Source organism: Bos mutus, chromosome 22 (genome assembly GCF_027580195.1).
Source record: "Bos mutus isolate GX-2022 chromosome 22, NWIPB_WYAK_1.1, whole genome shotgun sequence".
Classification (NCBI taxonomy): Eukaryota; Metazoa; Chordata; class Mammalia; order Artiodactyla; family Bovidae; genus Bos; species Bos mutus.
The window spans coordinates 59,584,587-59,605,113 of record NC_091638.1 but is presented as its reverse complement, the minus strand read 5'-3'; the positions used below and the strand labels follow the sequence as shown (position 1 = coordinate 59,605,113).

Here is a 20,527-nt window from a genome sequence, read left to right as displayed (position 1 = left end):
GCTGAGCTGGTGGGAGAACCTTGCCTGATGCTGGGGGGATGCCCGCCGGAGAGCGGCCAGCCATGAGGCTGCAGGGGGGACCTCGGTCTGGGGGGGGCCTGCGGAACTCCAGATGAGGCCTGCGGAGCCCCCCCTTCGGGGCCGGTGAGAGTTCGGGTCTCAGCTGAGTTTTAAGCCCCACTGTACCCTCTGGGGGGCCCGCCTGGGGACCGTGGAGGCCCTGCCCAGCTCCTCCAGGAGGAGCGCCCCCATCCTGGCACCTGCCCTCCTCCCGAGACCCAGGGCGGGAGGGCCCAGGGCTCAGCAGGATTCACCAGCCAAAGAAGTGGGCGTTTGCTCCGCGTCCTCCAGCCCCCTCTGGAGATGCTCCGCTGGGAGCTGCAGGCTGGCTTTGGCCAATAAACATGTTTTGTTTGGGCCATACAGTTTAAACATGTTTTTGGAATTGGTTGTCAACATTTAAAAGTTGGCACAGTTCATACAGTGGTCCAGATTTTTGGCTTCTTTTGAAAAATCAGAAGATCTGGCAACTCCAGGCCTGCATTCCTCTCTGGCCATGTGGGCTGGAGCCGAGGGGAGGCGTCCCCTGTAGCGCGGCCCCAGGAGTGACCGTGGCACCCTCTCGCTCCAGGTCGAGGCCCCCCCACGGGCTCAGCGGGCCTTCTAATTTGCCCACTGCCCCCACCTCGGGACGGGCGTTCGTCCAGGGCTGGGGTTGGCGAGGCTGGAACCTCGGGGTCAGCACCTGCCGTGCCAGGCCCGGGGCCCTGCAGGTGACGGTGAGCCCGGTGTGCGGGTGGGAGAGCGGGGCTCCGTGAGCAGGCCTCCCCGAGCAGGCAGGGAGGGCACCGGGGGAGCCTGTGCGCCCCTACGTGCGGCGACCTGTGTCCGCAGGCCTTGCCCTCACTCCCGTCTGTGGGGAGGGGAGCACAGCCCAAAACCCGGGGACGTTTCTGCTTTGGGATCCCAGGCTGCGTCTTCAGGAGTAGTTATTCCCGGTGCCGCTTGAGGAGGATGCAGGCCGCGGGGCCCTGGGCCAGGCGGGGCTGGCTCTGCCTGGGGGCCCCCGCCGTGCACTGAGCCCCGGAAGCTGCTTTTCTGAGCCCCGGGTTTCTCTCATGGTGATGGGCTGTTGGCGTGCCTGACCAGCCGCGTGCAGACCTGTGGTCCGTGCAGCCGTGGTGCAGTGATGGGGCTTTCAGGCTCGTCCCCACGATGGGCCCCAGATTTGCAGAATTTTAGTGAAAAGCATGGACTTAAAAGTAGCACTTCCCCAGGCACGCGTGGGTGCGGGGAGGCCCTGGGTTGGGGGCTCCGCGTCCCGAGGGCGCCGTGAGGCACACACCTCACGATGCACTCGCAGCTCTCAGCGGCCTGCCCCCATCGTGGAGATGAAGAACCAGGCCCACTGTTTGGCTGGTGAGCGGAGCCAGGCTGCAGACTCGTCGCCACGGGGCCTGGCCACAACCCCACCCCGATCCCAGCGGGCCCTGCGCATCCAGGGTCCAGGCAGTGAAGGCTCAGGAGTTGTCTGTCCTGGGGATCCTTTCATTGCTGGCTTCTCAGCAGGTCCTGCGGGGAGCCGGCCTGGCTCACCCTACCGTCTGGTGCCCGCGGACCACGTGGCCCGGCCTGCTGGCTGAGGCTGTCCAGCCCAGACATCCCGGTGGTGAGGGCGCTGCCGGCTCACATTCCCACGTCCAGCCTCGGTGTCTGTCCACTCGGAGCTCTCCCACCCATATTTGGCAATTTGTCTCTCTCCCCCGCCCCTCCGAGGTGTCTGCCAAAATCCTGTATAATTCGTGTCATCTCCCGAGCTGTTACAGTATATGAGGGCAGGGGATAATTTAGTTATTTTTGACAAAAGAGCCTTAGCAAAAGTCAAAAAGGAGGGGGGAGTTTTCATACTCACTGCATGAAATAGACAATATTTCCTGAAACAGGAGATACGAACCTCAAAGAATTTAAAATAAAACATTCATTTTATTATTTTTTTAAAGAAGGAAAAACGAGGAAAAAAAAAAAGCAGTATAGTCAGTCTTTTTATCCTAAGTACAGATGAAATTGATTAAACCTTAAAGACTGGCCTCCGCACACCCGGTTTATTAATTGAAGAATTTCCTCTTACCCAGAATGGGAAGTTCACGTTAAACCGAGCTGGCCCCTGAGTGGCAGTGACACTTGAGAGCCGAGCGTTCTCCACAATCCTATTTTCTCTTCGGTGCGAGAGGAAATCCTAAAATGGTTACAGGGAGGAGGAGGGGGAGCAGAAACCCCACATTTTAAGGAAGCCTTCTTTCATTTCCTTGTAAAGCATGAAATCAAATTATAGCTCATGGCCCACAATTATTTTATTTCTACATTTCAAATTCCATTTTCTGCTCCTTCTCGCTGCTCTTGAACAGGAGTCGTACTGTTGTGCAAAGTCAGCTAAAAAGATTACCCCAGGTAGGCGATGACACAGTAGCTGGGGGAAGCAAGCGCGGCCAGGACCGCTGGCTCGTGGTGGCCCTGGAGCCCGGCGTGCCTACATCTCTGCGTCCCCTGCGTCCCTCCGTCCCCGCATCCCCCCCGTCCCCCGCGTCCCTCCGTCCCTTCCATCCCCTGCGTCCCTCTGTCCCCTGCGTCCCCCCCGTCCCCCACGTCCCCCCCATCCCCCGCATCCCCTGCGTCCCTCCATCCCCTCCGTCCCCCATGTCCCCTGCATACCCCACATCCCCCCGTCCCCCTGTCCTCCACGTCCCCTGCGCCCCTCCATCCCCTGCGCCCCTCCGTCCCCCACATCCCCTGCGCCCCTCCATCCCCCACATCCCTCCATCCCCGCCCCTCCATCCCCACATCCCCTGCATCCCCACATCCCTCCGTCCCCGTGCCCCTCCATCCCCACGCCCCTCCGTCCCCCACATCCCTCCGTCCCCTGCGTCCCTCCGTCCCCCACGTCCCCCCGTCCCCCACGTCCCCTGCGTCACCTGCATACCCCACGTCCCCTCTGTCCTCCGCGTTCCCCCCATCCCCGCATCCCCTCGTCCCTCCGTCCCCACAACCCCTGCATCCCCGTCCCCTGCATCCCTCTGTCCCCCACAACCCCCATCCCCAGCGTCCCCTACGTCCTTCCGTCCCCTCTGTTGCCTCTGTCCCCTGCATCCTCTGCATCCCCTCCGTCCCCTGCGTCCCCTCCGTCTGGGAAGGCATGCCGGTCGACCCACTGCGGCCCTCTGCTCCAAGGAGACAGAGACCACCTTCTATTGCGGTGCTGCTCTCCGAGGAGGGCGCCACGGGCCATGTGTTGCTCTGTCCCGGGTGTCCAGGGCAGCTGGGGAGACAGAGGCAGGGAGAAGGTGTGAGCCCAGCGCCTGCTTAACACCCCTGCCTGGAGAGGTTGAAGGTCACGCCTTTTCCGACTGTCATCAGCCCTCGTTCTGTTGCAGGGAGACAGCCGGTTAGGGCCAGCGTGCCCTTTGCGCACTCTTGCCGACCCCCTCGTGCACAGCAGGCCTGGGGCTCACAGCGTCGCCTCAAGTCTCAGCAGACCACTGTGCAGGGCCGTGTTTCGCTTTGTCGTTTATCTTCCCCATTAGCTGCTTGTTCTTGTGGTGCTCTGGGCCTCTGTTGGCGCGCTCAGGCTCTCTAGCTGCGGCGCGCGGCTTCTGGTCATGGCGCAGGCTCCCGGCACGTGGGCTTCGGTGCTCGTGGCGTGTGCACTTAGGCTCTCTCTAGCTGCGGCGCGCGGCTTCTGGTCGTGGCGCAGGCTCCCGGCACGTGGGCTTCGGTGCTCGTGGCGTGTGCACTTAGGCTCTCTCTAGCTGCGGCGCGCGGCTTCTAGTCGTGGCGCAGGCTCCCGGCGCGTGGGCTTCAGTGCTCGTGGCGTGCGCACTTGGTTGCTCTGCTGCGCGTGGGGTCCTCCCAGAAGGACAGACAGTGAAGTCACTCAGCCGCATCCGACTCCTCGCAACCCCATGGACTGTAGCCCACCAGGCTCCTCCGTTCATGGGATTCTCCAGGCAAGAATACTGGAGTGGGCTGCCATTTCCTTTTCCAGGGGATCTTCCCGACCCAGGGGTCGAACCCAGGTCTCCCGCATTGCAGGCAGACGCTTTACCGCCTGAGCCACCAGGGAGACCCCAGACCAGAGATCAAGCGTGTGTCCCTTGCATTGCAGGGCAGATTCTTAGCCACTGGACTGCCAGGGAAGCCCAGTTAACTTCCCCTTACCAGGAGTTTAATGCATTTACTGTCACGTAAAGGGGAAGTGAAGGCGCTCAGTCGTGTCCGACTCTGTGGCCCCATGGACTGTGGCCTACCAGGCTCCTCCGTCCCCGAGATTTTCCAGGCAAGAGTACTGGAGTGGGGTGCCATTGCGTTCTCCAGGGGATCTTCCCGACCCAGGGATCGAACCCGGGTCTCCCGCATTATAGGCAGATGCTTTACCCTCTGGCCGCCAGGGAAGCACCAGGGAAGCCATGTAAAGTTGTATTTAATATAAGTGCATTTGAGTTCCAAAAAAAGGACTGGCTTTAAACACACGTAAGTCCCAGTACTGGTGGCAGTGTCTGTGGGTGGGGCACCGGGTGACTCGGACGCCCCCCTGACGCAGGCTCGCCTGCTCTCCAGACCTCCCTCTGTGCCCCATCTTTATCAGCCCTGCCTCTAGAAGTTCTCTTAAAGGTCTACCCTCAAAGACTCTCTTAAAGAGGCTTTCATGCTTCCATTTAAGATCCCGTCAACCACACGGCCTGTCCTTCTGAACAGGGACCAGCCCCAGTCCAGCTGCCTCCCCCACAGTCCTCTCCTGCCTGGACCCCAGAATCAGAGCGGCCCCGTGGTTCCCCCCCACCCTCACTGGAGCCCCCCTGCCCCCACTGGAGCCCAGAGTCGGGGCAGCCCCATGGCGTCTCTCCCCATATCTGCACTGGATTCCAAAATCAGGGCGGCCCCGTGTTCCCCCCCCTGCCCGCACTGGACCCCGGAATCGGGGCGGCCCTGTGGTTCCCCCCCGCCCCACTGCACCCCAGAATTGAGGCGGCCCGTGTTTCCTCCCCCCACCCCCACTGGACCCCAGAGTTGGGGCGGCCCCGGGCGTCTATCTCCCCGCCCCCACTGGACCCCAGAGTCAGAGTGGCCCCATGGTCCCCCCTGCCCCCACTGGACCCCAGAGTCCAGGCGGCCCCGGGCGTCTCTCCCGCCTCCCGCCCTGCCTCCACTGTGAGTCCTGCTCCCCTGCCCAGCCCCTCCCTCCTGCGCTGCGGCTCACAGATTGGGGCCTGGTTTTCCGTCTGTGTTCACAGCCTTCAGCACAGGCTTGAGCTGGGGCAGAGCTTAATCAGTCTGTGGGCCTGAGTGGGCAGACGGCGGCCTCCCCAGCCTCCCCTTGGTTGACCAGGAGTGTGGTCCTGACGGTGGCGGTCTGCTCCCTGCTGTCTGCAGAGCCGCCAAGTGCCTTGCCATGGCTGGGGCTGCGAGGGGAGGCTCGAGTTGTCCACCCCCGCCCAGCCGCCTCTGCTGCCTCCTGGGATCCTCGGGATGGGAAAGGAGACTGCCAGGCCCAGAGGGGCTGTTGCAGATGGGACCCGGACGCTCAGCTTCGTCCACAGCCTCCCTCCGGCGCCGCACACCGCCTCCACAGTAGGCGCTCGGCACGGCCAACACCAGGGCCTTCTGAGGGGTCCCGGGGTCACAGCGGCTCGAGGGGCCCCGCTGGAAGCCGGGTCAGAGCCAGGAGCCACCCGCGCCTGGCACCAGCCCCGGTCACTCTGTTTCTTCCCCGCACTTTGATCCGGGGACGGGAAGTGACATAACTGACCCGTCTTGTCTTTCTCTCAATCCCCAGTATTTCCACAGAATGAAGCAAACAGTGTCCTTTCCGATTCCCATGAACCCAGGGTAGGAAATCACTCTGAGTCTGCGGGGCCAGAAGGAGCGAGTGGGTGGGGAGCACCAGTCCCCCTAGCCGCTCACAAGTGCCCCTCTATGTTAGTCGGCCTATCAGCGCTTCCCATCTGCTGTTGCGACTGCAGAGTCCTTCAAAGGTTTGCAGAGCAATTAGAGCAGGGCTGAAGTCTCTCAGTACTTTGAAAAATCACAATTTCCAATTCCATAGATTATATATCTTAATCGTTTCGGAAATAAAAGTAAGGAAAACAAAGATCAGCATTTAACATGTTTTCTGTGAGATGAAATTTTCCTTCTGGGACGAAGAGGGGGTAATGTTGTTTGCGGGGGGGAAGTTTTCAACGGGAGAAACTGAATATAAAATGTTAACCATTTTAGCAAAACCAGATCATTAACCCAAGTTTGAGTTTTAATCAAAAGCTATGGGCATCCTAAATAAGAAGTAATATTGAATTGAAAACAAAGAAAAAACTTTAACTGGTGATGTTAAATATTCAAGAAAGGGTGTAGGTGCCCAACAATCCACGGTGTAAAACTGCAGTGGAAGCCAGCGTCCTGCCACCATCAGGAGCGTTTCCCAGCACAGCGAGTGCCTCTGCGCACAGGGAGCCTCGGGTGGAGTCACTGGACGGCAGCGAGGTTGCAGAAGGTGCCTTGTGAGGGGCTGTGGGAAGCGCCTCAGGCGCGGGAACCCTAGGACATGCACTGCTGGGATGGTTCTTCCATGGCGGGCAAGGGAGAAGAGTCCCAGCCACGTGGAATGGTTCTGAGCAGCGTCTGGGAGGCCCTTCACAGGGCCCCTGGCGAGTGCCAGCCCGTGGCCGGGAGCAGTGTATGCCCCGGTGGGCAGGAGATCTGGACTGTTTGAACCTGGCCTGCAAAGGGGGCTCCCTCCTGCGCGCTCACACACACACACACACACACACATATCCTGCCCAGCGAGGGGCCACAGCGGTTCAAACAGATCCTGTCAGTTACGCGCTGACCCTGCGTCCGGTAGACCCAGTGTGCCGCCGGACCCACAGGAGCCCCGGAGCGGCCGCCGGCCCCAGGCACAGACCCCCGGGGAAGGACGCTGCTCAGCCCACACGGACTGCCCACACTCGGCCTGAGGAGGGTGGGGTAGAATCTTTGAGAGTCAGCGGTTGTGACCACCCCGGGCCTACCTCTGATGCGGCCGAGGAGCCATACAGCTGGGCCCATGGCTGCCAGTTGCCCCAGCCTGGCGTCTGTGCTGGCGGCCCGGCTCCTGACCGCACGTGCACCTGTGAGTCCTGCCTGCTGCGCGCCAGCTCTGATCCTCAGCTCGGCCCCGCAAGGAGGAGACCCCCTTCCCACAGGCGGGAGGCGGAGGTCCGGGCACAGGACACCAGGAAGCAGAGCCACGGCTCGAGCTCGCAGCTGTCTGAGTCCAAACGTCCACTCTTTCCATCACCAGCTGCCTGCTGGCCAGGGCCTGCATTCCTGAGTCTCTGGGCCCCTGCAGCGTCCCGGAGAGCAGATGGGCCAGGCTTCTCCGAGGAAGCCAAGAGGATCGGGAGAGGACAGGGAGCAGTGGCAAGCTGCCAGCGTCCTCGGGACGACCTGGGCTGAGCACCGTCCCTGGGGGCGCGGGGCCACTCACTCACCACCCCCTGAAGAGCCCGGGAGGACGACAGGGCCATGTCAGCAGAGGAGGAACAACAAAGCCAGCCGTGTCGGAGACGAGAGAAAAGTAAACAGCTGAGGACGAGACAGCAGACAAAGAGAGGTGCTGGGCCCCTGCCAAGAGGAGGAAGAGCCGGGAGCCAGCGGATGCGGGAGCCTCGCGACACGGCACCCGCGGGGCTGGGGGCAGGCCGCCGGGGACGCGGGTCCCGGCTGCAGGGTCCCCGTGTGTGCCTCTCCTCTCCGAGTCTCACTGTCCGGGTCTGCAAAGGAGAGAGAGCATGTTACTGTGACTCGGGGACGGTGGGTCGCCGTCCAGATAACACTCAGGTTAGGTCTCCACCTTCGTTTTAGGCCAGGATGACTTCCTGGGTCAGTCTGAGGCACACTTGTAAGCATGTGTGCGTGCACGTTTGGCTGCGTCGATCTCGGCCGTGTCTTTGAGGTCTTGGCGGCCCTTCCGTTGCAGCATGCGGCCCTCTGGTTGCGGCACTCGGGCTCAGTGGCTCTGCGGCACGTGGGATCTGAGTCCCCCAACTAGGGACCGAGCCCACGCTGCCTGCACTGCAGGGTGGATTCTTAACCGCTGGACTGCCAGTGAAGTCTCTGAAGCATAGACGTTTAAAGCTGTAAAAGGACTGGAAGAAAACACATGAAAAATACATATAGTCTTAAAAGTAAAAAATACCCAGGTGACATACGAAGCGCAGAAACAAAAGGGGAAAAAGGAAAGACTGACCATTTCCACATAAAAGGGGAACATTTCTGCATGGAGAGGAAAGATTCATAAAAGCTAAAGGTGATTCAGGAGAGAGGCCTGGAATGCGACTTCCCCACCCAGGATGGCTTCTCAGTGTTTACAGCGTCTCTCTAAATCGGCAACAAAGAGGAAACAGTGTCAGCCCGGCCCTTGCAGGTGCCCCCAGCGCCTCCTCTGGGCTCAGCAGGGTTAAACTGTCTTTAAATTGGCAACAGAGTAAGAATCCAATCTGAAGGGGAAACAGTGTCCATCCATGTCCCACCCTCCCCGAGGGGGCGGCCAGGCAGTGCCAGTGCACACCTAGCAGAGGCGCTGAGTGTCCCGGGGAAACAGGCAGGGAAAGAAGGCCGGGACGGTGTGGGAGGCAGGGGCGCTGCAGCCCTAGTCTGGCTGTCAGTTGGGTCCCAGTGACGGCAGACTCAGAGCCAGGGCTCGGAGAGGCTGGGCAGGGGCCGGGGCAGAGACCCCACAGGATGGTGGGGGTCCACGGCCCAGCTTGGAGGCTGGAGGCTGCGGGGCCGTCAGACAGCAGGCAGGGCAGAGCCGCGGAAGGCAAGCAGCTCGCGTTGGAGGTAGAGGCCCTGCGCACCAGCATCAGGAATAAGCAGCTTGAGGCTGCGTGGAGGTTCTGGTTTTCACCTGGTGGGTTGACAAAATCACACTGCCCACAGCCAAAGGGCGGCCGGGAGCAAGTCCTCCAGCTGCCAGGCCGCTGTGCAAACAGGCTCCTGGAGTGCCCAGCGAGCCTGCCTGGCTGCCCGTTTAGAGATGAGGACCCAGTTATAGAGCCGGGAGGGGCCAGCGTTCCCGGTCAGGTGACCCCGCACCCAGCTCTTGGGGCTGCGGTCGCCACTCGCCCCCTCAGCCGCCCCTGCCCCTCTGACCTCGTCCTCTCTTCCCCCAGGGGCCCAGATCATCGATCTGATGATGCTGGTCATCGACGTGACCAAGGGGATGCAGACCCAGTCGGCCGAGTGCCTCGTGATCGGGCAGATTGCCTGCCAGAAGCTGGTCGTGGTGCTGAACAAGACCGACCTCCTGCCCGAAGGGAAGAGACAGGCGGCGATCGACAGGATGACGAAGAAGATGCAGAAGACCCTGGAGAGCACCAAGTAGGTCTGCCGGCGCGGGGTGCCGGGGCGCCGGCTGCCGTCCGGGGTAGAGGCCGCGGTGCTCGTGCCAGAGGACAGGAGCCCGCGCGGAGGCTTCCTGACAGGCGCGGCGCGTGGCTCCGTCAGTGCCCTGTGCGGGGCCCCAGGCCGCCTCGTCTCGCTGGCCCGCCGCTGCGGCTGTGTCCTGGGGCAGCGGTCAGAGCCGGGCACCGGCCCACGAGAGAGAGTCCAGGGATCACACGGCCTGAAAGGGCCCCAAGGCCCCCCTCCCCCCTGCCACCAACCTGAGACCCTGTGGGTGAGGACTCAGTCCTGCCTGCTCACTGCCTGCTCAGCTGAGACCTGGTTATTGGAAGGGGGGCAGGTTTGGGTGATGGCTGGACATAACCGTCACAGAGGCTTACGGAGTTGGATGGACAGACGGACAGGTGGATGGAGGGGTGATGGACAAAGGCTGGATCACAGGGCCCTCTGGAGTATTTCATGCCAAGGGGTTTACGATTCTGTCCTGTGGGAAGTGGGGAGTCGTTGACTTTTGTGCAGGGGAGTACCTGAGAGAGGCAGGCTGTGGTGGGGAGGGTCCCAGAGACAGTGGAGAGCCCTGGGAGAGGGCGGCCAGGCGGCCTGAGCAGGGGCCGATGGCCTCGTCCCGCGCCGGCTGCTGGTCTCAGGGTCCGGGGGCAGGAGGGGTCGGGGACCGTGGGGCAGAAAGCCCCCGGGTGCTCGGCGGCCACGGAGGCGGGAGCAGAAGACGCCCACGGAGCGCGGGTGTCTGCACGCCCGGCTGTGTCCTCGGCCCCCTCGCGGCCAGCGCCCTCTGATCAGGATGGACCCGCGGCCGCCGCCTGCCCCACGGCCCCCGACCCCGTCAGCCTCAGCCGCTGCTCCTCCCGCCTGGGGGCGCACAGTGGGAGCGGTTTTGTCTCCCCGTCACAGAGATGGATATGCTCTCCCCTCTACGGTGCTTTTCTCAGCTCTAACACCTGCAGCTCTCGCTCAGAATTCTCCGGTTGGTTAAATTAAAGCTTCAGCCCCGAGAATGGGCCAAATGTGTCATAAAAGATTTCCCAGCGCTGCCTTTTGTTGCAAAATTCATCAATCCGATAAAATCGACACAGTTAGATAAGTGTTGCATAAGAATTCAGACTTTGTTATTCCCAGTGGAAGTGGATGTGAGACTGTAAAAAGGAAGATAAAAAGTTGTATCTTCTTTCTAGTGAGTTATTTGATGTCCCTGCCGTTTTATTTACTTGTCAGAAAGGGGAGACCAGGTCCTGGGTCTCCTGTACAGTGTCCGCATCGTTGGTTATAAACGAGGCCTTCTGGGAGGTGCTTAGGATGCTGCTAAGGGTCAATTAATACCAACCATTTAGATTAGGTAAATTTAAGGAAAATTCTCACGTACACCTTTCAATTACCCTTCCTATTTTAATTTATTGGGTGAAGGTCAGTCACAGCCTTTATTGCACATGCAGAGGAGACTGGCCTCTGAAGGGCCGCTGACACCTCAGCTCTCCTCGCGCAGCGCCTGGGGTTGGAGAGGCTCGGGTGCGCCTCCCAGGGCAACCATCTCGTGGGAAGAACTGAGCTGTTACCTCCACGCAGCTGAGAGCTCCCTTCAGTCCTTCTCAGGGGTCGTAGGGCTTCCCTGGTGGCTCAGCTGGTGAAGAATCCGCCCGTGATGTGGGAGACCTGGGTTCGATCCCTGGGTTGGGAAGATCCCCTGGAGAAGGGAACGGCTACCCACTCCAGTACTCTGGCCTGGAGAATCCCAGGGACTCCATGGGGTTGCAAAGAGTCGGACACGGCTGAGTGACTTTCACTTTCACTTTTCCTTTCCTTAAGGTCCCTTGTTAGGTAGATCCTCTGTAACAGCTGTTGCACACATGAAGCAGCTTTCAGTCTAGAAAGGAAAAATATGGACAGCCAACCATGTATGTATCAAAACCTAGAAAGTGGTAAAAACACGGTGCTTTATTTTTCCTATCCAAAGAGTAACTGAAAGAAACTTTGGAAAATAGCGGAAAGTTGTTATCTTGTAAAGTGAAGCCCCCAGAAGATTTCTCAAGAGCAGCGGCTGCTAATGTGTTCCACCCCGTTCCTGTCCTCTAACTGCGCCCTGCATCACCCCACCGTCTTCCACATTCAGAAGGTGCAGTAAGATGTGCATGGCACATTTGTGCATTTATCCATCTGTAAACGCACGGTTGCGGCGTTGAACGCCTTCACAGAGCTGGGCCCCGTCACCGCTGCCTGCTTCATGGTCCCCGTAAACCCTGTCCCACTGACTGGTCACTGCTCGCCTCTGTCCCCCGGGCCCTGCTGGCCTCTGCTCTGCCTCTGTCTCTGGGAGCCTGACTGTTCTGGGACCTCATGGAAGTGGAATCAGGCTGCATGTGGCCTTCTGCCTGCCCCGCTTCAGTGAGCACAGGGCCCCAGGTCCGCCCGCGCTGGGGCGTGAGTCAGACTCGCAGTCCTTATTTCTCAGGGCTTAGGCCGTGTCTTGCCTATCTGTTCCTCTCCTGATGGACGCGTGTTGTCTCCTCTTGGCTGTGGGCAGTGGCGCTGCTAGGACCGTGGGGTGTGAGCCTGGGGCGGCCTGGCTTGCGTGGGGTGCATTCTCTCGGTGGCCCTCTGGGGGCCGCTGCGCCGTCTCCCACGAGCTGCGCGAGGCTCCAGTCTCTGCAGCCACGCCAGGAGGTGTGACGTGGCGCCTCGCTGGTCTTGGTTTGCCTTCCCTGGTGACTGCTGTGGAGACTCACGTGTGTGTTGGCTGTTGTCCGTCTTCTTTGAAGAAACGGCCATCAGATCCTTTGCCCGTTTTTTAATCAGGGGTTTGGTCCTTGAGCTGGAGGAGTTCTTTACATATTCTGAAGGCTGAGCCCACGTCAGACTTGTAAATGTTTTCTTCCATTCTGTAGGCTGTCTTTTACTTTCTTAATAGTATTCCTCGATGCACAAAAGTTTTTCATTTTGATGAAATCCAGTTTCTTTCTTGCTTGTTCTTTTTTGCCTGAGCTTCTGGTATCATATCCATGAAATTGTTGCCACATTCGATGTCACAAAGATTTTCCCAGTTTTCTTTTGCCTGAGAATTTTATTGTGTTCGTTCTTAAGTACAGGTCTGTCCTCGGTTGTCGGCTATCTCTTTGGTGTGGTCTAGTTAAAGGCTCGCCTCCATTCCTTTGCAGACGCCCAGCGTTCCCGGCAGCGTGTGTTTCCCTTCTGTCCTTTCACGTGTGGCTCCACAGGCCCCTGTCTGTCCCGGCCAGCGCTGTCCCCGCCTCAGTCCCCGCCCCCGTGTGGAAAGCTTGCATCAGGAGGCTAAGCCCTCCAACTTTCTGCTGCTGTTTCAAGATTGTTTTGACTTTGGGGTCTCCTTGCAATTCCCATCTGAATTTGAGGATCTCCTTTTCCATTTCAGCACAGAATGGTGGTTGCAATTGTAACAGGGACTGTATTGAATCTGCAGATGGTTTTAGGTAGAATGGACACCTTAACAGGAGTAAGTCTTCCAGTTCGTTGACACGAATGTCTTTCTCTTTATTTAGCACTCGTATCCAAGTGTTGTTGTTTTTGGTGTACAAGCCTTTCATGTCCTTGGTTAGCTTTATTCCTAAATAGTTCATTCCTTTAGATGCTGTTATAAATGGAATTGCTGTCTTAGTTTCCACTTCAGATTGTTTTGGCTAGTATATAGAAGCACAGGTGATTTTTGTGTGTTGACTTCGTACTGTGCAACTTCGCTGAATTCGGTTCTCCCCCTGGAAGCACACAGCTGTGGTCCTGAGGTATTTACCTTTCTGACTTGTGCTTTTGTTACTTAACATTTTATAGAGCAGTTCTTCGTGTGACCGTAACTCTGTTGCTGACCCTTGGGAACGGCTTAAGTTTTCTTTCCTGTAAATAAATAATCCCTGATGAACATCTTTGACCAGCATTCAGCTGTGCTCTCTTTTTTCTTTTGAGAGAGTACCGGGTCACAGGGCAGGAGCCCTTCTGAGCCCTTTGCGCATCTCTGGGCGCGCTGACATTTCTCACAGGCGAACTCTAGTGTCTAATTTAAAGATAGATTTGAAAACTCTAAGATGGAATGTTGCTTCACTCTTGTTATAATGATATGTGATTCTTTAATTACTGGTAAGACTGAGCACCTTTCCTTATGTATGTAAATGTTGTAGTTTTGTGTTTAACTTATGCCTGTATGTTTTGTCTGCTTGCCTCTTGCGATTTTAATGCTTACTTTTTGATTTTCAGGAGTGTTTAATATCAATAAGGGTGTCATTAATTAACCCTTTGCCTGTCACATTTCCTATAAGTAAGTCTTTAGCATTTGCTGTCTTTCCATTTTATTTTTTTACATGCAGAAGTTTCTAATTTTTGTGTAGTCAAGCTCTTTGATTATTTTTCTTTGTGATTTCTTTATCTCTGAAAGCATTTAAATTTACTCTTGCATAAGCATTTATCAGTGTTAACAGAAATAAGAATAGAAAGTAACAATGTAGCCGTATCTTCCCAACGCATCACGTCATAGCGCTCTTCCCGCAGGCCCTGTCTCCCCCACACGCACGAGTCTGCGGTGGCTGTTATCACAGCGACGCTGTGCGGTGCTCTAGGCTGCTCTGTTTGTTTGTCCACGGAGGTTGCCGTCTGACAGCATCCTGGGGACTCTTTCTCCCAGACCCGCTCTGGTCCCCCCCTGTTTCTGTTCTAGCCAAGCTGTCTGCTTGCAGCGCCCCTTCCCTCGGCCTGGGGCGCCCTGCACGGCGTGTGCCGCACGCCCACTCGCAGCTGACGTGGTCTCCAGCGCTGGCCTTCTCTCCTGGCCTCCGTGTTTCTTCCTCTGTGGAGCGCGAGCTGATAGGCCTGGCCTCGGCGTGTTTATTGTCAGGGAGCCTTGGACGTGGGGTCCGGACGTCCAGGGGCTTCGTGACGAGCCGTCACGCGCGGAGCACCTGCTGTGCACTCGGCTGGGGCTTCCCTCACAGCCAGCTGCTCACAGTCACCCCCGGCTTTGTGTCTGGCTTGACTTGTGAGCACGGTAAGGAATCATAAGTGTCGCTCGTGGCCTTACTGCCGTTACTTTGTGTTCTGCTGTTCCAGACCCAAAGCTCGGAGCCCGCTGGGCATGGCTTTTACATGCATCTCACACACACACACAGACTCCCGTGGGTGCTCTTAGCTGATCTGAGGCGGGTCTTGCACGCTGACGAAGGCCAGCCTGTGCGCAGTCAGCAGCTCTGGGCCCGGCTCACACGGTGAGGAGCCACAGCGGTGGGGGCGGGGCGCCTGCGAAGAGGAGGCGCCCTCTCCACCCCACCCCCAGCCCGCGCTGCTGGGCGGAGGGGCTGTGCTCTGGGCTCTTGCTGCCATGTCTGGCCAGCGCCCCTGTGTCCCTAGAGCCCAGACAGCAGCCGAGCTCTGAACTGGGCAAGGGGGCCACCTGTCCCCCGGGAGCCAGCAACCAGGACACTCGGGGAGCTCAGCAGACCAGCAGGCCAGGTCCTCGGGAGCCTGGGAAACGGCCAGACACCAGCCCAACATGCCGTTGCATTCTGTTCCAGTGCGTTGCCCAAAAGGGTTTGGATAAATAGTAATTGAATTTCCGAAAGCTTTATGGTTAATCACTGGAATTCTCAGCGCCTGCCTTCCCCCGCTCTGCGGCCCTGGGCCTGGGGCTGGCAGAGCACGGGCCGAGGTGTGTGTGAGACAGGCCCGCATCCCGCTTCAGGCTGAGAGCCGGGCCTGTGCCCCTCTTCGGGCTGAGAGCCGGGCCTGCGCCCCACTTTGGGCTGAGAGCCGGGCCCACGCCCCGCTTCGGGCTGAGAGCCGGACCTGCGCCCCATTTCGGGCTGAGAGCTGGCTTCCCCAGGAGCCGCCAAATAGGAGAAATGACACCGTTTCTCTGGGAAGGGGCTCTGAGGGGCACAGACAAGCTGCTGCTCGCAGTGGCCGCCAGGTTGCTGGTTTCCACTCTGACCGAGAGTCGAGAGCTTGAGGCTCCTGCAGGGGCGAGGAAGGCGCGTGGGAACGAGGCAGGTCACAGCGCCACAGTGGTCCCCTTGCCGAGGAGCTCGTGCTGAGCTCTGGCCGTTTCTGCTGACTGAACCTTCTGTGGGCGGCTTCGGGTCTCTGTCGATCTGCAGGGCTCTGAGAAGGCTGGTTCTGATCGCGTTTCCAGTGCTTTTATGAGCAGCCTCTTTGACAGTCTTCACTCCACACTCGGCTGGTTTTTTGGTTTGTTGAGTCTTTGACATACACCTCGTGAATGCGCCCAAATCAAGGCACATCCGCCAGCATGCTTATCTCAGAGTTGTTTGTAACAGTGAAGACTCTGAAATGTCCTGGATGAGTCCCACTCTTGGGGACAGCGTGTGCATCCTGGGCCCCGCAGTGATGCAACTGTTCAAGGGCAGAGGCGGCCCGGGTCACGAGCCCAAGCTCTGGAGGCGCCGCCTGCAGCCTGCTGCCACTGATGGTGGGGTTCGGGGCAGACTAACTCGCCTTCTGAGCCGTTCCTTCGCGTCTGTAAGATGGTGACACTTTCGTCCTCATTTTCTGGGGTTTCAATGAGAGCGTCCGTGTCGTATTCTTGGCTTAGTCAAATGAGCCTATTGTTGTTATTTTTCAACAGAAAAGTCTTTCTAATATACTGGCAAATAAACTAGAAGGATATGAAGTTGTGTGACTAACAGAACCAAAATATGAAAAAGTAGCTCCTTGGCAACGCACGGGGAGACTGAGGCTGGAAGACCGGACCATGGTGATGAGCCCAGCACGTGACGGGAGTGCACGCTGAGTGTTGTCTCTCTTCTGTGTTTTGTGTTTGTTTTCCAGTGGACGATGTCAGCGTCCACTGCATGGGAATCTTTGCTTAAAGTGGCCGGGCTCGGGTGGCAGAGGCTGTGGGGCGGCCTGCGGGCGCCCGGCACGTCCTGAGTCCCTGCAGGAGGCTGGGCAGGGTCCGGTGGTCTTCCCCGGGGGTCTTTACTCAGGGACCGGGCCTGGCCTCACTGCGCCTCCTCAGGAGGGCTCAGCAAGCAGCTTAAACCCAGGGCCCCTCTAACGTCTGTGGCTCAGCACCAGTTGCTCCTTCGGGCCTCCACATGGGGTCACCGGGCGGGAGCGTGACGGCCGGCCACCCCGCGGTCCCTCCGGCAGGGCAGGCACGGAGGCCTCCGTCACGCTTGGCCCTCCGGCGGCCCCGGACATGCTCGGTGACCTCGGCGGGCCTGTCTCTGTTCCAGGTTCCGCGGCGCACCTGTCATACCTGTTGCGGCCAAGCCTGGGGGACCGGACGCCCCCGAAACGGAAGCTCCGCAGGGCATCCCGGAGCTCATCGAGGTACGTCAGCTGTATCCACGCGGGGCTCCGCCTCCCTGCCCTTCCTCACAGGGTTAAACCTGAGCAGAACCGGGGTCTCCACCCGCAGCACAGGCCCCCACCCTGCAGGGCCGGGACAGCATCCCGTTAGAGTGCTTCTGGTGGGGAGGTTGGTTGTCATGTTCCGGGAGCCTCACTGAGCTCTTCTCATACGTGATTGTGAACATTCGCAGTCACACGATTATTAACGAACCTTGGGAGGCTTCAGGTATTGATCCGCATTTTGGCAGAAAAGAGCCTGGGGCTCAGAGGGGTTAAGTGACTTGCCCAGGCTCGCACACTGAGCAGGAGGTGGAGCTGGGGTGCAGACCTAGGTTGGCCGGCGGGGTTGGCTCCGGGGCCCACTTGCCCTGGGTCTGCAGACCTGGGTCAGGTGTGGCCACGCACACGGCCTCTGTTTCTGTGATTATGCAGGGCAGACTTCGCTAACTTAGCAAACCTGTTCCTGGGTGAAGCTTTGGTGACTTTTTCGTCACCAGCTCCAGATCGCACTGGTCTGGGAAGCTGGGGTGGTGGTTTCTGCTGCGGACGTGTCCGTGTGTCCCTGTCAGAAGCCTCCGGGCCAGGCCTGCTCACACACTCTGGTCTTTTTCCAAAAGAGTCGTTACCACAAGACCAGGACTCTGGACCGTTCAGTGCCAGACAGCTCTTGACAGTGTCTTCTCTAGTGAAGTCAGGGAGGGGCAAAGTAGAAAGGGTCAGGCGGTCTCCAGGAGGGCGGAGGTGTCGCCCTGCCCACCAGCGTGTGGCACAAGCCTGTCTTTCCAGCTCCTGACGTCCCAGATCTCCATCCCAACGAGGGACCCCTCGGGGCCGTTCCTCATGTCCGTGGACCACTGCTTCTCCATCAAAGGCCAGGGCACCGTGATGACGGGGACCATCCTCTCGGGCTCCGTCAGCCTCGGCGACAGCGTGGAGATCCCGGCCCTCAAGGTCAGTCTGGCCTCGCCCCACGTCCTCTGGGCCCCTCTGGAGCAGTAGGGAGGGGCCAGCCCCCGTGTGCTCCCGCTGCCGGGCCGGGCTGCCCCGTCTTCCCTCTGTCCGTCCCGCCCGCAGCCTGGAACCAGGGCTCACCTCGGTGCTCAGAGCAGCGCTGCCGACTGGAGCCTCGCGGGCAGGGGTTCTCAGTGAAGGTGGGAGGCCCCTGGGAGCACGGGCCCTGAGTGAGGCGCCGGGCAGAGCCCCTCCGCTTTCTGCAAGCCCCCGAGTCAGGGTGACAAGGACGCGTGGGCGCTCATTCCCGAGTCCCTTGTGCCTCACCGCAGGGATTTCACGTTAAACGCAATCAGACCGCGGCTGCTCAGGGCAGGAGAGTCTGGGGACACTGGGATGATGGTGCGTTCCTAGCGTCAGCCCTGGCGCTGCGTCCCCCATGGAGATCTGGGGTGGCAGCGGGGGGTCCCCGCCACCCCTCCTCCTGGTCCCTTCCGGCCCGGTGTCCAGTGGCCCTGATCCCTCCTCTCGGGGGCCTTTGTTTCCTGGAAAGGAAACATGGGTAGGCCGCCCGTCCTCTTGTCCATGGGGAACACGGGCTAGTGAGAACCTGCGAGGCCCCCTGGCGTTCCGGGCCCAGGGAGGGTCTCCAGTCCTCAGACAAGGCGAGGGGAGGGCAGTGGCGTGTCCGAGAACGCATCTCGGCTGGGTCCGGGGCCAGGGATGCGGCCCTTGGGGCTTCTGTGGGCCCAGAGGCTCATCTGCAGGGCAGGCCCGGGCGGCCCCTGGGATTTGTTGTGCTGGGTTTCAGACTTGCCGGGACCATGACCTCTGAGCTTCCACATTCTCCATGTGCCTGCGTGTGAGAGCCAATGGCTTGTCCACACAGCGAGGTGTCTTGCCCGGAACAAAGCACCCCAGACCACTCAGACCTGGTTTGGGGGCTTAGATGGCAAGACATGAGCTGGTGTTGAGAGGGGAGTTTTGAGCTCGTTAGAGTTAAGGCTGTAATGGGGTGAGGATCCGGATACTGGGAGGGGTGACAGCGTTTTGCACACGAGCTGGTGTGGCATTTGGGGCCAGAGGGTGGGCGGGCGTGGGTGGCTTGTGCCCCAACAAGCACTGTGCCCTCAAGAACCTCCAGGAGAGATGTGAGGCTCTCACCCTGGGCAGGGTGGGCTCTCCACCGATGACAAGCATCCAGCGACACAGGGACTCTCAGGGAGGGGGCGTGTGACGCTGGGGGCTGAGACCGCGGCACTGCAGCCCGAGCCCAGGGGCGCCCGCAGCCAGGAGGAATGGGGGGCGTCCCATCGGAGGCCGCAGGGCCTCAGCCCAGCCGACACCTGGGCCTCGGCCGCGTGCCTCCAGAAGCACAAGAGGACGTGCTCCCACTGTTCCTACGGTCGAGCCTGGGGCGACCCGCCGTGGTCCCAGGAGTGAGTGGGGATTTCAGACGACAGGCCTTAGGTCAGGAAGCTCTTCCCGCCCGCTGGGGCCTCGGGCTGGCCCTTCCTGTAGCATCTCAGACGGCTCACTGTCCAGGCTGCTGGTGGGAGATGCGAGCCTTGGGGCTCTGCAGGTGGGTCGGTGCTCACTGATGGCCAGCCCCGCTCTCCCACTCCTCCCCGTGACCCCATCTGACCGGGAGGAAGGCCTTGACCCAGGAGACAGTAGTTGAAGCCGCTTGGCTAGCGCCAAAGCCTGGCTCTGGGCACTGTGACCGCGTCCCTGGGAGCCCCCGCTCAGCATCACGTGCCCGGGGTTCTGGGGTCCTGCAGGGTCGGCTCCGAACTGGATGGCTCTGCCCTGAGGCCACAATATCCCCATCAGACTTCCCTAACCGCCTCAGACGCCTCTGACCGCCTGAACTCCCCAGGCGGCACAGCCCAGCCCCTGCAGATAAACAGCCACATCCCCTCCTGGCTGCCTGCAGCCTGCCAGACCCCGGCCTGGCCCTGCCGCCGTGTCCACCCCCAGCTGGGCCCATTATCTGAGGGGGAGTGAAGGAGAACCGAGACCACACGGCTGACACCCCAGGCCCTGCCCCTTAGGCTCCCGGGACCTACCACGCTCAGCCGGGGGCCCTCCAGTAAGGCGTGGCCTTGGGGGCTCCACTGGCGACGTGTCCACTGGCGACCCACCATCAGGGCTGTGTCATAGGACCCGTCGGAGGTGCCGGCCGTGAGGAAGGGAACAGGGACCCGGGTCGGGCCACAGGCAGGGCCCTCCGCCCTCTGCTCCACTGCCGTCACAGCCCAGATCCCAAGGGCCCCCATCCACGACCAGGGGGATGGTGGAGAGCACCCCATGCCAGCAGGCTGCCTTGCCATTCGGCACTGCTGTCATGGGCATCCATGTGGGTCCATGCACAGGGAACGTGGGTCCTCTCCTGGTTGTGTGGGGACAGGACGTCTAGCAGGCCCCTGAAGTGGGGTGCATGTCCGAGCCCGAGGGTCTGCTGAGAGCCACGTTGGTGTGATGAGGAACGGATGTCCCCATGGGGTGTGGAAACCTGTTCAGTGATAAGGCTTTAGAGGAAGTTCAGATCTCGATAGCATACTCCTCCAGATGGGGTCTGCATGCAGGTGGACTCACCTCTCATTCAAACCCCACAGAGGAGGCACCATTTGAGACGACCCAGCGGCGTCTCCCCTGTCCTTGCCTCCGCTGGGAAGCTGATCCCTGGGGTGAGGCAGGTCCTACTTGGTCCTCCCCTACTACCTCTGCCACCCCTGCCTCTGGCCGGCCTCACCTGTGCCCTCCCTGCCCGCAGGGGTCTCTCCTGGAAGCTCCTGGCTGT

At 59.9% G+C, this 20,527-nt stretch overlaps 1 protein-coding gene across 1 annotated transcript in view; it reads left to right on the top strand.

Annotated features, from left to right (window-relative positions):
- Positions 1–20,527, top strand: part of EEFSEC (eukaryotic elongation factor, selenocysteine-tRNA specific) — a 110,033-nt gene that overhangs the window by 36,016 nt on the left and 53,490 nt on the right. The window contains exons 2-4 of the mRNA XM_070358866.1: positions 9,201–9,408; positions 16,656–16,752; positions 17,560–17,724. Of these exons, the coding sequence (XP_070214967.1) occupies positions 9,201–9,408; positions 16,656–16,752; positions 17,560–17,724 (470 nt within the window). The remainder of the gene's footprint in view (positions 1–9,200; positions 9,409–16,655; positions 16,753–17,559; positions 17,725–20,527) is intronic.